The 14,896-nt window shown below is 46.1% G+C and overlaps 1 protein-coding gene across 2 annotated transcripts in view; it reads left to right on the top strand.

Annotated features, from left to right (window-relative positions):
- The window catches only part of LOC110528753 (calmodulin-regulated spectrin-associated protein 2), a 118,299-nt gene that overhangs the window by 7,768 nt on the left and 95,635 nt on the right, over nucleotides 1-14,896 (top strand). For both annotated transcript variants that reach the window (XM_036985747.2, XM_036985790.2), the window contains exon 2: nucleotides 6,024-6,475. In XM_036985747.2, coding sequence (XP_036841642.2) covers nucleotides 6,024-6,475 — 452 coding nt within the window. The remainder of the gene's footprint in view (nucleotides 1-6,023; nucleotides 6,476-14,896) is intronic.

Genomic DNA, 14,896 nt, shown 5'->3' on the forward strand with positions numbered 1-14,896 from the left:
GTTCCTTCTTTGCAACTTTGGTTAGAAAACCAATAGCTTTTGTTCATGATGAAAATAAATGGTGGGCTCAATTAAGTGGTCAATCCACTCCTTTAAATTAGTATTTATTTATTTATTTAACTAGGCAAGTCAGTTAAGAACAAATTCTTATTTACAATGACGGCCTACCCCAGCCAAACACGGACGACACTGGGCCAATGACGGCCGACCCCAGCCAAACACGGACGACACTGGGCCAATGACGGCCGACCCCAGCCAAACACGGACGACGCTGGTCCAATGACGGCCGACCCCAGCCAAACACGGACGACGCTGGTCCAATGACGGCCGACCCCAGCCAAACACGGACGACGCTGGTCCAATGACGGCCGACCCCAGCCAAACACGGACGACGCTGGTCCAATGACGGCCGACCCCAGCCAAACACGGACGACGCTTGTCCAATGACGGCCGACCCCGGCCAAACATGGACGACGCTGGGCCAATTCTGTGCCGCTCTATGGGACTCCCAATCACAGCCGGATGTGATACAGCCTGGATACGAACCAGGGACTGTAGTGACGCCTCTTGCACGGAGACGCAGTGCCTTAGACCGCTGCGACACTCAAGTGTCCTCAATGAAAGCGATTCAGTTTGTCCTTCACTTAGTAACCTAGTGCTTCAACCCAACTCCTTGAAGAGTCCAACAAATGGAAGCTGTCAGAGTGCTATCTGCGCAATTCTCATATGAAGACTTTTCCTACAAGCTCCAAGCTTTGATGGAGAAATGGGCTAGTGACTAAAATGTTGTGATAATAAATAAAATAGTACAATTATAATGCATTGTATGTTTTTCATTAAAATGTTAAGAGAACATCGCTATATGTAGTGGGATTAGTGATACTTACCATTTAACCAAACCCAATAGCAATACAAAACAGTAAACAGTGTATGTTTGGGACTTTTACCATTGAACACTTTAAAAATAAAGTACAAATATGTTTGATGTCTTCTGTGTCCATATGAATAACCCCTATGATGTAACTGGAATGATGAGATGGATGTTCTTCTTCTCTGTTTTTGATGAGAGAGATGTTCTTCTTCTCCGTTTTTGATGAGAGAGATGTTCTTCTTCTCTGTTTTTGATGAGATAGATGTTCTTCTTCTCTGTTTTTGATGAGAGAGATGTTCTTCTTCTCTGTTTTTGTTTTATTGTTTCACTGCCATACTGTGTTGGATCTTGTCCAGCCATCTTGTCTCAAGAGGACCACAATGGAAATAAGTCCCAGACTTTATTGTGTGTTATCCTCCATGATTTTATTCATGTGCATGTATGGCTTTTTCAGGTTTTATGTGTGCTTGTTTTTTTTTTAATGGTCGAACTAAGGACCACTTTCTCCTTAAATAGGAGTAACAACATGAATTTGTGCATGATTCAGGAATAATGCGGTGAGACTCGTGTTTCACCATCAGCGGAGGAAAGGGAGAGCGGAGGGATGTTGAGAGGTGGACCCTCAGCCTGCTGCTCTCTCCCTCTGCTGAGACTGACCCTCAGCCTGCTGCTCTCTCCCTCCACTGAGACTGACCCTCAGCCTGCTGCTCTCTCCCTCCACTGAGACTGACCCTCAGCCTGCTGCTCTCTCCCTCCTCTGAGACTGACCCTCAGCCTGCTGCTCTCTCCCTCCTCTGAGACTGACCCTCAGCCTGCTGCTCTCTCCCTCCTCTGAGACTGACCCTCAGCCTGCTGCTCTCTCCCTCCACTGAGACTGACCCTCAGCCTGCTGCTCTCTCCCTCCACTGAGACTGACCCTCGGTCTGCTGCTCTCTCCCTCCACTGAGACTGACCCTCGGTCTGCTGCTCTCTCCCTCCACTGAGACTGACCCTCGGTCTGCTGCTCTCTCCCTCCACTGAGACTGACCCTCGGTCTGCTGCTCTCTCCCTCCACTGAGACTGACCCTCAGCCTGCTGCTCTCTCCCTCCACTGAGACTGACCCTCAGCCTGCTGCTCTCTCCCTCCACTGAGACTGACCCTCGGTCTGCTGCTCTCTCCCTCCACTGAGACTGACCCTCAGCCTGCTGCTCTCTCCCTCCACTGAGACTGACCCTCGGTCTGCTGCTCTCTCCCTCCACTGAGACTGACCCTCAGCCTGCTGCTCTCTCCCTCCACTGAGACTGACCCTCAGCCTGCTGCTCTCTCCCTCCACTGAGACTGACCCTCGGTCTGCTGCTCTCTCCCTCCACTGAGACTGACCCTCAGCCTGCTGCTCTCTCCCTCCACTGAGACTGACCCTCGGTCTGCTGCTCTCTCCCTCCACTGAGACTGACCCTCGGTCTGCTGCTCTCTCCCTCCACTGAGACTGACCCTCAGCCTGCTGCTCTCTCCCTCCACTGAGACTGACCCTCGGTCTGCTGCTCTCTCCCTCCACTGAGACTGACCCTCGGTCTGCTGCTCTCTCCCTCCACTGAGACTGACCATCAGCCTGCTGCTCTCTCCCTCCACTGAGACTGACCCTCAGTCTGCTGCTCTCTCCCTCCACTGAGACTGACCCTCGGTCTGCTGCTCTCTCCCTCCACTGAGATTGACCATCAGTCTGTTGCTCTCTCCCTCCACTGAGACTGACCATCAGTGTGCTGCTCTCTCCCTCCACTGAGACTGACCCTCGGTCTGCTGCTCTCTCCATCCACTGAGACTGACCCTCGGTCTGCTGCTCTCTCCCTCCTCTGAGACTGACCCTCGGTCTGCTGCTCTCTCCCTCCTCTGAGACTGACCCTCGGTCTGCTGCTCTCTCCCTCCTCTGAGACTGACCATCGGTCTGCTGCTCTCTCCCTCCACTGAGACTGACCCTCAGTCTGTTGCTCTCTCCCTCCTCTGAGACTGACCATCGGTCTGCTGCTCTCTCCCTCCGCTGAGACTGACCTTCAGTATGCTGCTCTCTCCCTCCGCTGAGACTGACCCTCGGTCTGCTGCTCTCTCCCTCTGCTGAGACTGACCATCGGTCTGCTGCTCTCTCTCTCTGCTGAGACTGACCCTCGGTCTGCTGCTCTCTCCCTCCACTGAGACTGACCCTCAGTCTGCTGCTCTCTCCCTCCACTGAGACTGACCATCAGTCTGCTGCTCTCTCCCTCCACTGAGACTGACCATCAGTCTGCTGCTCTCTCCCTCCACTGAGACTGACCCTCGGTCTGCTGCTCTCTCCATCCACTGAGACTGACCCTCGGTCTGCTGCTCTCTCCCTCCTCTGAGACTGACCCTCGGTCTGCTGCTCTCTCCCTCCTCTGAGACTGACCCTCGGTCTGCTGCTCTCTCCCTCCTCTGAGACTGACCATCGGTCTGCTGCTCTCTCCCTCCACTGAGACTGACCCTCAGTCTGTTGCTCTCTCCCTCCTCTGAGACTGACCATCGGTCTGCTGCTCTCTCCCTCCGCTGAGACTGACCTTCAGTATGCTGCTCTCTCCCTCCGCTGAGACTGACCCTCGGTCTGCTGCTCTCTCCCTCTGCTGAGACTGACCATCGGTCTGCTGCTCTCTCTCTCTGCTGAGACTGACCCTCGGTCTGCTGCTCTCTCTCTCTGCTGAGACTGACCCTCAGTCTGCTGCTCTCTCCCTCCACTGAGACTGACCATCAGTCTGCTGCTCTCTCCCTCCACTGAGACTGACCATCAGTCTGCTGCTCTCTCCCTCCTCTGAGACTGACCCTCGGTCTGCTGCTCTCTCCCTCCTCTGAGACTGACCCTCGGTCTGCTGCTCTCTCCCTCCTCTGAGACTGACCCTCGGTCTGCTGCTCTCTCCCTCCTCTGAGACTGACCCTCGGTCTGCTGCTCTCTCCCTCCTCTGAGACTGACCCTCGGTCTGCTGCTCTCTCCCTCCACTGAGACTGACCCTCAGTCTGCTGCTCTCTCCCTCCACTGAGACTGACCCTCAGTCTGCTGCTCTCTCCCTCCACTGAGACTGACCATCAGATGCAGGCACCACCAGCCCATAAAAAAATGCAAATTATTTTAATGTATGCTCATTCAGCTTTGCTTTACAAGTCATACAACAATGGATCTATCACCGGTTTGATCATATAGCCTACCTCAAATTTTGAAATAAATATTTTTTTAAATGTCCCGAACAACAATGCATTGGCAGGGCAATTCAAGCAAAGCCAATATGCAGTGATACTGTATTGGGCCTATAGTCTACTGCACACATCTCATTGCTACAGAACTGTTTATAATTGGTTAATGTTGCATAAGCTTACGTTTTTTTAAAGTTTAAGCAATTGTGATCAAATCAACACAAAATTAGCCACTTTCAATGCAACATACCAAAACAAAACAAACTATGCAAGAGATTTTGTTGTAGGCAGAACGCATCGGAGTAAGATTCTATTGCAATGACAAGCACTACTCGAGCCCGTTCTCTAAACAGACCAGTGCGCTATAACCAGTCAGACCTGCAGTAGGCCTATATGTAAATAGACCATTGCCATATATGGAACTGTGCCATTCACTTTGAACTGGACTGTGTTTACAGTATGAGCGATCTTGAGTAGATGTGCTTGTTTTGAGATCAAAGTGAAAGCTGCATGTAGCCACGTGTGCACATTTGTTTATATCCTTTGCTAGTTAGTGAGTTATTAGCCCAGTTATAGAGCAATTTTTGTATTAGAGAGGCAGTGTTGTATTTTGAGACCGGCTTGAATAAGCTACGCAGCCAATAGGCAGAGGGTAGCATAATTTGTCTGATTCTCTGTAATAATGGTATGGGAATAATGATGCATTTTATTAAGTGTTTTATTGTATCAAACAACACAACATTTTCAGTCACTCTGGTAGGCCCTACATTATGATCAAATAGCCACAGTAGGCTACTACTGGCTACTGCAGACCTCAAATTTGCTCATCGCTGAATTTTTTTGAATACGATGTAATTAATTTAAATATTTGAATATGATATAATTTATGTACATTGAAAGTGTCAATTTGGGTGAAATCAATTTCTAAGAGATCATATTAAATGTCAACAAAATAATGTTTCAGGAATGCTCATCTTCGAACTACTAAAAAAAACGATTTCAGAAGAATCTGGCTTGCTAAAATGACGCTGAAACAGGGTCAGATTAATTCTTCATCCCGCTAAAGGTTTAGGTAAGGACTGTTGGTAATCTGATCCTAGATCTGCAATTAAGAGCAACTTCTACCTCAAGTACCCTTTGGTGACCTTGTTGTTAATTAGATAGCGTGTCTCTGTTTATGAGCTGCTGACTTGGCCTGTCTAATATGATCCCCAGAGTGGTGTGAGGGTGGATGAAGGGTGTGAAGCTGAGAAGTTCCCTCTTACTGTGGCTTCACCGATCATAATGAACACCCATCTGCTCTGTGTGTGTGTGGCAGAGTGTTACGGTACATCGTGAAGGAATCAAATCTACTTTCAGCCACACTCCTAACGTGCAGCTCCTTGAGTGGTGTGAAAATCTGGTTATTTTATAGCTTTTTGTTTTGTGGATACAGAGTCTCTGGTTTTTATACCGTCCCCATTTTCTCAACACCCTGTGAAAGTCTGACAAGGAAGAAATACATTCTTGAACTCCAGGCCAACTGATATATATATATATATATATATATATATACACACACACTGATCAGGTTTCTTTCCTACTGTAGTTTCCATGGTAACACACATTGCAGTTAATCCATAGTGTATTTCATAACGGATATAACCACCATGTCTTTTGGATGAGGAAACAATGAAGTAGACTCAATTACTATCAGTCATGTTGACTTGTTCAATACTATATTGACACCCTAATCTCGTTTATATCAGGAACAACAACACTGTATCAGGTACTATGAGCTGGTTTAGGAGTGGAACGGTTGTCTAGTTAACGGGTAACTACTGCGCATGATTCCCTTTTGCATTACAACATTTAGAAAGTTAATTATACATTTTTCCTGGGAGCAAATGGTATATTCAGCGATTCACTCTTGACTTAGAAAAATGTAGTATGTGCCAAAGCATATTCTCTCTTTTGACCTCTCTACCTCTCCCTCCTAAACAGACAGTGTCCCGGCCGACCTGAAGGAGCCCTTCTACACAGACCAGTATGAACAGGAGCATCTGAAGCCTGCAGTAGTCAGCCTACTGCTGTCTGCTGAGCTCTACTGCAGAGCCGGGAGCCTCATCCTGACAAGTGGAGGTCACGATGCTGTCACCCAGCCCCTGGTTGGTCGCGATGCGGTCACCCAGCCCCTGGTTGGTCGCGATGCGGTCACCCAGCCCCTGGTTGGTCGCGATGCGGTCACCCAGCCCCTGGTTGGTCGCGATGCGGTCACCCAGCCCCTGGTTGGTCGCGATGCTGCCAACCAGCCCCTGGTTGGTCGCGATGCTGTCACCCAGCCCCTGGTTGGTCACGATGCTGTCATCCAGGCCCTGGCCCAGAAGGGACTCCACGTCACAGACCAGACGAGGCTGGTTACTGAGAGAGACCTCCGCAAGAGGCCCCTACAGATGGTAAGAGAGAGGGGTTGGGTTGGGGGATAGTGTGTGGCTGTGGGTCTGGCTACTGTGGATCTCTTTCCCTCCATGTTTTTTTGTGACTTCTTTCAGTCTGTTTTAGTGTCTTTTAGTGTCTATCTCTCTCTTTTGTCTTGCTATCTGCATCTGTCTTTCTCTCTCATCTCTGTACTTCTCTATAGCCTAGGTCTTCTCATTGTGACTTTTATTGAAGCAGTCTCCACCTGCAGGATTTGATTGGCATGGTTTTACCGGAATTACTTGAAACTCCCCTGGCCTAATCAGAATACCTTCATAAGCATAGGAATGTTAATGCCCAGTACCCACATCGTTTTGAAATCAGCCCACTGTTTTTTAGGGTGGACTGTCTGTCTGTATCTGTCTGTCTCTGTCTGTCTCTGTCTTGTCTTGTCTGGTCTAAGTAAATAGTAGCTGTCTGTATCTCTACTACTCTTTCTCTCTATTCCCCTGTTTTATCTTTTATCTTTCTGCCTCTCTCCATGAGGCTTTGGTCAAACGGGGGGTATATAGGGAACCGGGTATATTTGGAACTTGAAGCTTTCCACCTTCTCCACTGCGGCCCTGTCGATGTGGATAGGGGCGTGCTCCCTCTGCTGTTTCCTGAAGTCCACTATCAGCTCCTTTGTTTTGTTGCTGTTGAGGGAGAGATGATTTTCCTGGCACCACTCTGCCAGGGCCCTCACCTCCTCCCTGTAGGCTGTCTTGTCATTGCTGATAATCAGGCCTACTGCTGTTGTGTCGTCTGCAAACTTGATGATTGTGTTAGAGGCGTGTGTGGCCACGCGGTCATGGGTGAACAGGGAGTACAGGAGTGGGCTGAGCAAGCACCCAACTGTGTTGAGGATCAGTGAAGTGGAGGTGTTGTTTCCTACCTTTACCATCTGGGAATTGCCCGTCAGCAACTCCAGGACCCAGTTGCACAGGGCGGGGTTCAGATCCAGGGCCTCGAGCTTAATGATAAGCTTGGAGGGTACTATGGTGTTAAAGGCTGAGCTGTAGTCAATGAACAGCATTCTTACATAAGTATTCCTCTTGTCCCGATGGGAACAGGGCAGTGTGATGGCAATTGCATCATCTGTGGATCTATTGGGGCAGTAAGCAAAAGGGTGTCTAGGGTGTCCGGTAAGGTAGAGGTGATAACTATCCTCTCAAAGCACTTCATGATGACATTTTGTTAGTTACATTTTCTTGAAGCAAGTGGAGAAAACAGACTGGGACAGGGAGAGATTGAATATGTCCGTAAACACTCCAGCCAGCTGGTCTGCTCATGTGCTGAGGACGCGGCTAGAGATGTCATCTGGGCCGACAGCCTTGCGAGGGTTAACACGCTTAAATGTCTTACTCACGTAGGCCACGGAGAACGATAGCCCACAGTCCCTGGGAGCAGGCCACAATGGTGGCACTGTGTTATCCTCAAAGCGGGCGAAGAAGGTGTTTAGCTTGTCTGGGAACAAGTCCTCGGTCTCTGCGACATGGCTGGTTTTCCCTTTGTGATTGTCTGTAGACCCTGCCATATACGTCTCGTGTCTGAGCCATTGATTTGTGACTCCACTTTGTCTCTGCACTGACGTTTTGCCTGTACTGACGTTGTTGAATAGACCTTTAGCACGGGTACTTCCTTGAGTTTCTACCTATAGGAAGGGAGGAGCAAAATGGAGTCATGATCTGATTTGCCGAAGGGAGGGTGGGGGAGGGCTTTGTAGCCATCCCGGAAGGTGGAGTAACAGTGATCGAGAGTTTTTCCAGAGCCAGTATACAGTGTGTTGATAGAACTTCAGTAGTGTTTTTCTCAAATTTGCATTGTAAAAATCCCCAGCTACAATAAATGCGACCTCAGGATATGTGGTTTCCACTTTGCAAAAAGTCCAGTGTAGTTCCTTGAGGGCTGCCATGGTATCGGCTTGAGGGGGAATATACACGGCTGTGACTATAACCGAAGAGAATTCTCTTGGGAGGTAATACGGTCAGCCTTTGATTGTGAGGTATTCTAGGTCGGGTGAACAAAAGGACTTGAGTTTCTGTATGTTATCACAATCACACCATGAGTAGTTAATCATGAAGCATACACCACAGCCTTTCTTCTTCCCAGAGAGTTCTTTATTCCTGTCTGCGCGATGTACTGAGAACCCAGCTGGCTGTATGGACGGGGACAGTATATCCAGAGAGAGCCATGATTCCATGAAACAGAGTATGTTACAGTCCCTGATGTCTCTCTGGAAGGAGATCCTTGCCCTGAGCTCATCTACTTTATTGTCCAGAGACTGAACATTAGCGAGTAATATACTCGGAAGCGGTGGAGGGTGTGCACGGCTCCTGAGTCAGACTAGAAGTCCACTTCGAATACCTCTTCCTGGCCGGTGGTGTCTTGGAGCAGCCTCGGGAAAATTTTAATTGCCCTGGAGGGTACGAACAAAGGATCCAATTCGTGAAAGTTGTATTTCTGGTCGTAATGCTGGTGAGTTACCGCCGCTCTGATATCCAGAAGTTATTTCCGTAATCCAGAAGTTATTTCTGTAATAACACAAAAAACATTCTGGGCTAATAATAAGAAATAAAACGCACACAAAAAACAAATACTACAAAGTTGCACGAGAAGCAGAGCTGCCATGTCTGTTGGTGCCACCTTACACAGACCTGTAGGCTGTCTCATGACAGAAATGACTAGGCTAGGCAGGCAGCCCTATTGAGTTGAAATGAGAAGCAATCATTATGCCATGTCTCAGTCACAATAGGAGGCCTTTTTTCGCCTGATTGGTTTTGGCTTGAGGCATGATCATCAAACAGTGTGTCGCAACGTCAATCTTCTTTTGGTACAATGTTTTATTTTATTTTAATTGAATATGCAAATGAGGCGGTTGTTCAAATTCCTAGTTTTTCATTGATTGACATTTTGTTTACTCTACCCTCTCCTCGTTGACTATTTGCATGAGTAATTGTCAACCATAATTCCGTTGTGTTTCGCTTGTATTGCTGTCCTAATACCAGTCACTATCGACTGCTAACAGTATGACATTTAGTAGAGATTAGGGCACAATTACTGTGTAAAGGACAGTTATGGATGAAGACTGTCATGTAAGTACAATAACCATTATAAGTCTGGTACAGTACCAGTCAAAAGTTTTAGAACACCTACTCATTCAAGAGTTTTTCTTTATTTTTACTATTTTCTACATTGTCGAGTAATAGTGAAGACATCAAAACTATGAAATAACACATATGGAATCATGTAGTAACCAAAAAAGTGTGAAACAAGTATGTGACCCGATTTGGGAAACTAGGCAAATGTCGCAAGTCACGACTTCACAGGAGAGCCGTTTGAACATAAAAAAATGTATTTTTTAATCAAAATGAACCAACACACATTGAAGAACTCAAATGGACAGAAGCCTTCTATGGCGGACCAATCCAAATTACTCTCTTGGCAATTTGGACAGAAAGTGGCTTCATTTCCATCTAAAGTGTACTGTTAGCTACCTACTGTAGCTAACATTAGCTGGCTGGCTCCCAAGCTGATGTTTTCATTTGTTTCCCAGAGCCGTTTGCTGTTCTAGTTAGCTAACATTGAACATGGTTGGTTAGCTCCCAGCACTGTGTCATTGTTGGCACTGTTCATTGTTGTTTAACTAGCTAACGTTAGCTGGCTGGCTGTACAACACCCATTGAATATGGCCGGTGTCAGTAAACGTCTGCAAAAAAAGCGTAATGAAATTGTTGCTTGTTAGGATGTTTTCATGTTATCTAGAGGTAAACTAATCATCGGCCCGAGCCTCAAGTGTGCGCTTCGAGAGCGAAACGAGATGGGTGGGGCTAAAGCTTAAGAGGGTGTGAACGATGCTGAATGGGTGTAGACAAAGAAGAGCTCTTCACTAGATAGCAAAACATTCAAAGGTGATTTTCTCAAAAGTGAGTTTACAAGTTGATCAACTTTCAAAACAGAATTAGTTTCCCATTGTTCCTCAAATACAGTGTATGATACACCATGTTGAAGCTCTGAGTGTCTACTTTTATCTAATGTAAAAAATACCATTTCATATTTTGCTACACAAGGCCGAATCCATGTGGTTAGTCACATATATTTAATATTCTTCAAAGTAGCCACCCTTTGCCTTGATGACAGCTTTGCACACTCTTGGCATTCTCGAAACCAGCTTCCCCTGGAATGTTTTTCCAACCGTCTTGAAGGAGATCCCACATGCTGAGCACTTGCCTGCTTTTCCTTCACTCTGGCCCAACTCATCCCAAACCATCTCAATTGGGTTGATGTCAGGTGATTTTGGAGGCCAGGTCATCTGATGCAGCACTCCCATCACTCTCCTTGGTCAAATAGCCCTTACACAGCATGGAGGTGTTTTGGGTCATTGTCCTGTTGAATAACAAATTATAATCCACCTATGCGCAAACCTGATGGGATGACGTATCGCTGCAGAATGCTGTGGTAGACATGATGGTTAAGTGTGACATGATGGTTAAATAAATCACTGAGTGTCACCAGCAAAGCACCCTCACACCTCCTCCTCCATGCTTCACGGTGGGAACCACACATGCAGAGATCATCCGTTCATCTACTCTGCGTCTCACAAAGACACGGCGGTTGGAACCAAAAATCTCAAATTTGGACTCATCAGATCAAAGCATAGAGTTCCTCCTGTCTAATGTCCATTACTTGTGTTTCTTGGTCCAAGAAAGTCTCTTATTCTTATTGGTGTCCTTTAGTAGTGGTTTCTTTGCAGCAATTCGACCCTGAAGGCCTGATTCATGCAGTCTCCTCTGAACAGTTGATATTGAGATGTGTCTGTTACTTGAACTCTGTGAAGTATTTATTTGGGCTGCAATTTCTGAGGCTTGTAAAGTCTAATGAACGTACCCTCTGCAGCAAAGGTAACTCCGGGTCTTCCTTTCCTGTGGCGGTCCTCATGAGAGCCAGTTTCATCATAGCGCTTGTTTTTTTGCGACTGCACTTGAAGAAACTTTAAGTTCTTGACATTTTCCAGATTGAGCTCCATTCATGTCTTAAAGTAATGATGGACTGTCGTTTCTCTGTGTGCATTTGAGCTGTTCTTGCCATAATATGGACTTGGTCTTTTACCAAATAGGGCCATCTTCTGTATACCAACCCTACCTTGTCACAAAACAACTGATTGTCTCAAATGCATTAATTAAGAAGGAAATAAATTCCACAAATTAACTTTTAACAAGGCACACCTGTTAATTGGAATGCATTCCAGGTGACTACCTGAAGCTGGATGAGAGAATGCCAAATGTGCAAAGCTGTCATCAAGGCAAAGCTGTCATCAAGGCAAAGCTGTCATCAAGGCAAAGGTATTTTGATTTGTTTAACACTTTTTTTGGTTACTACATGATTCTGTATGTGTTATTTCATAGTTTTGATGTCTTCACTATTATTCTACAATGTAGAAAATAGTAAAAATAAAGAAAAACCCTTGGATGAGTAGGTGTGTCCAAACTTTTGACTGGTACTGTAGATGCCTTCAGAAAGTATTCACAACCTTTACTTTTTCAAAATTGTTTTGTTGTTTTGTTACAAAATTTAAAATGGATCGAATTTATATTTTGTGTCACTGGCCTACACACAATACCCCGTAACGTTACTTTGGAATTATGCTTCCATTTAACACATGAATTCAAAATGAAAAGATTAAATGTCTTAGTCACAGTTTTTACTTGAAAATCTGTTTAAAAAATCTGTGGCAAGATTGGAAAACGGCTGTTTTGAAAGTCACCATTGGCCTCATGGGGAAATCCCTGAGCAGTTTCCTTCTTCTACGCCAACTGAGTTAGGAAGGACCCCTGTATCTTTGTAGTTACTGGGTGTATTGATACACCATACAAAGTGTAATTTAAAGCACCATGCTCAAAGGGATATTCAATATCTGATTTAAAAAAAAACATTATAGCCTTCTTTCGTGAGGCATTGGAAAACCTCCCTAGTCATTGTGGCCTGTGTTTGAAATGCACTGCTTGACTGAGGGACATGGGGTGTTGCAGAGCGTGTTGCTCAGCCATATGCATGTACTGGCCTACCTGGTTAAATAAAAGTGAAATAAATGTAAAATAAATTAAAAACCACCTTTTCACTTTGTCAGTGATTAGGACGCTTCTCTGCAGATCCTCTAAAGCTCTGTCAGGTTGGATGGGGAGCATCGCTGCACAGCTATTTTCAGGTGTCTCCAGAGATGTTCGATCAGGTTCAAGTCCGGTCTCTGGCTGGGCCACTCAAGGTCATTCAGAGACTTGTCCCGAAGCAACTCCTGTGTTGTCTTTGTGTGCTTAGGGTCGTTGTCCGGTTGGACGATGAACCTTCGCCCCGGTCTGAGCGCCCTGGAGCAGGTTTTCATCAAGCATCTCTTTGTACATTGCTCTGTTTTTGTTCCCCCTCAATCCTGACTAGTCTCCCAGTCCCTGTCCCGAAGCCACTCCTGCATTGTCTTGGCTGTGTGCTTAGGGTCGTTGTCCTGTTGGAAGGTGAACCTTCGCCCTAGTCTGAAGTCCTGAGCGCTCTGGAGCAGGTTTTCATCAAGGATCTCTCTGTACTTTGCTCTGATCCTGATTAGTCTCCCAGTGCCTGCCACTGAAAAACATCCCCACAGCATGATGCTGCCACCCCCATGCTTCACAATAGGGATGGTGCCAGGTTTCTTCCCGACTTGATGCTTGGCATTCAGGCCAAATAATTAAATCTTGGTTTCATCAGACCAGAAAATCTTGTTTCTCATGGTCTGAGAGTCCTTTAGGTGCCTTTTGGCAAACTCCAAGCAGGCTGTCATGTGTCTTTTTAATGAGGAGTGGCTTCCGTGTGGCCACTGCCATAAAAGCCTGATTTGGTAGAGTGCTTCAGATATGGTTGTCCTTCTGGAAGGTTCTCCCATCTCCACAGGGGAACTCTGTCAGAGTGACCATTGGGTTCTTGGTCACCTCCCTGACCAAAGCACTTCTCCCCCGATTGCTCAGTTTTGGCTGGGTGGCCAGCTCTAGGAAGAGTCTTGGTGGTTCCAAACTTCTTCCATTTAAGGATGATGGATGCCACTGTGTTCTTTGGGACCTTCAATGCTGCAGACATTTTTTGGTACCCTTCCTCAGATTGTGCCTCGACACAAACCTCTCGGAGCTCTACGGTTCCTTCGACCTCATGGCTTGGTTTTTGCTCTGACATGCGCTGTCAACTGTGTGACCTTATATAGACAGCTTTCCAAATCATGTCCAATCAATTGAATTTACCAGAGGTGGACTCCAAGTTGTAGAAACATCTCAAGGATGATCAATGGAAACAGGATGCACCTGAGCTCAATTTCGAGTCTCATAGCAAAGGGTCTGAATACTTATGTAAATAAGGTATTTCTGTTTTATATTTTGAATAAATATGCACACTTTTCTAAACTTTTTTCCCCCGCTTTGTCATTATAGGGTATGGTGTGTAGATTGATGAGGAAAAGAATAAGGCTTTAATGTAACAAAATGTGGAAAAGTCAAGGGGTCTGAATAGTTTCCGAATGCACCGTATAGTGATAAGGATACTCGTGTTTTTCACGGTGTGATGTGTAAAGCATTTCCAATGGTTTAGTACAGTACGTTTGACAACTGAGTAGAAACACCGTAAAAAACAGATTATCTCTGGTCTCTGTCACAACGTGTTCTGTGTCCTCATTACACAACAGTTTCCGTGTTCCACAGTAGAATCAAATAAAAATAGAAAATTAAATTGCAGTGTTCCCCAAGAAGCATTTCTACACTGACATGAATCAGCCCACAGTCTCCCACACTGTATGCAGTTCCATCTACATATTTCCATTTCTCTTCTGTGATATAATCTTCCATACTGTATAATTGTCCTGATCCTGCTTTATGTCATGCTCACCGTCTCTTCTATGGCGTAATCTTTGACATATTCTTCTTTGGTTCATGCTCACTTTCGGTCCAGTTGGCCATGGAGTGATATTGTACAAGTCAGTGAGCAGGTCCTCCCAAACGTGATTAAAGAGAACTGTGAAAGGATTGTGAAACTCCTCCGTCCCTCCCTTCTGTTCTCTTTTCTTCTTTTCTCTCCTCTCCTCCCTCCTCTCATCCGTTGAGTAGGCCTCCGCTCCTCTCGTCCTTCTCTGCATGATTAGCTGCTGTGGTTGTCACAATCAGAGACCACATGTTAGTGCTACAGAGATTTCATAGATTCAGTGCCCAGGATTGAGTCATCATCTTCCACTGTGTAATCAGTGGGCTCTATGAACTAGTGCACCTTTAAAGGAACCATTTATTAATGAGTGAAAATGGCGGTGACACTACCGGTCAAAAGTTTTAGAACACCTACTCATTCAAGGGTTTTTCTTAGTAAAAAAGTATTTTCTACATTGTAGAATAATAGTGAAGACATCAAAACTATGAAAT

Source organism: Oncorhynchus mykiss, chromosome 1 (assembly GCF_057628025.1).
Source record: "Oncorhynchus mykiss isolate SJ-2025 chromosome 1, ASM5762802v1, whole genome shotgun sequence".
NCBI lineage: Eukaryota > Metazoa > Chordata > Actinopteri > Salmoniformes > Salmonidae > Oncorhynchus > Oncorhynchus mykiss.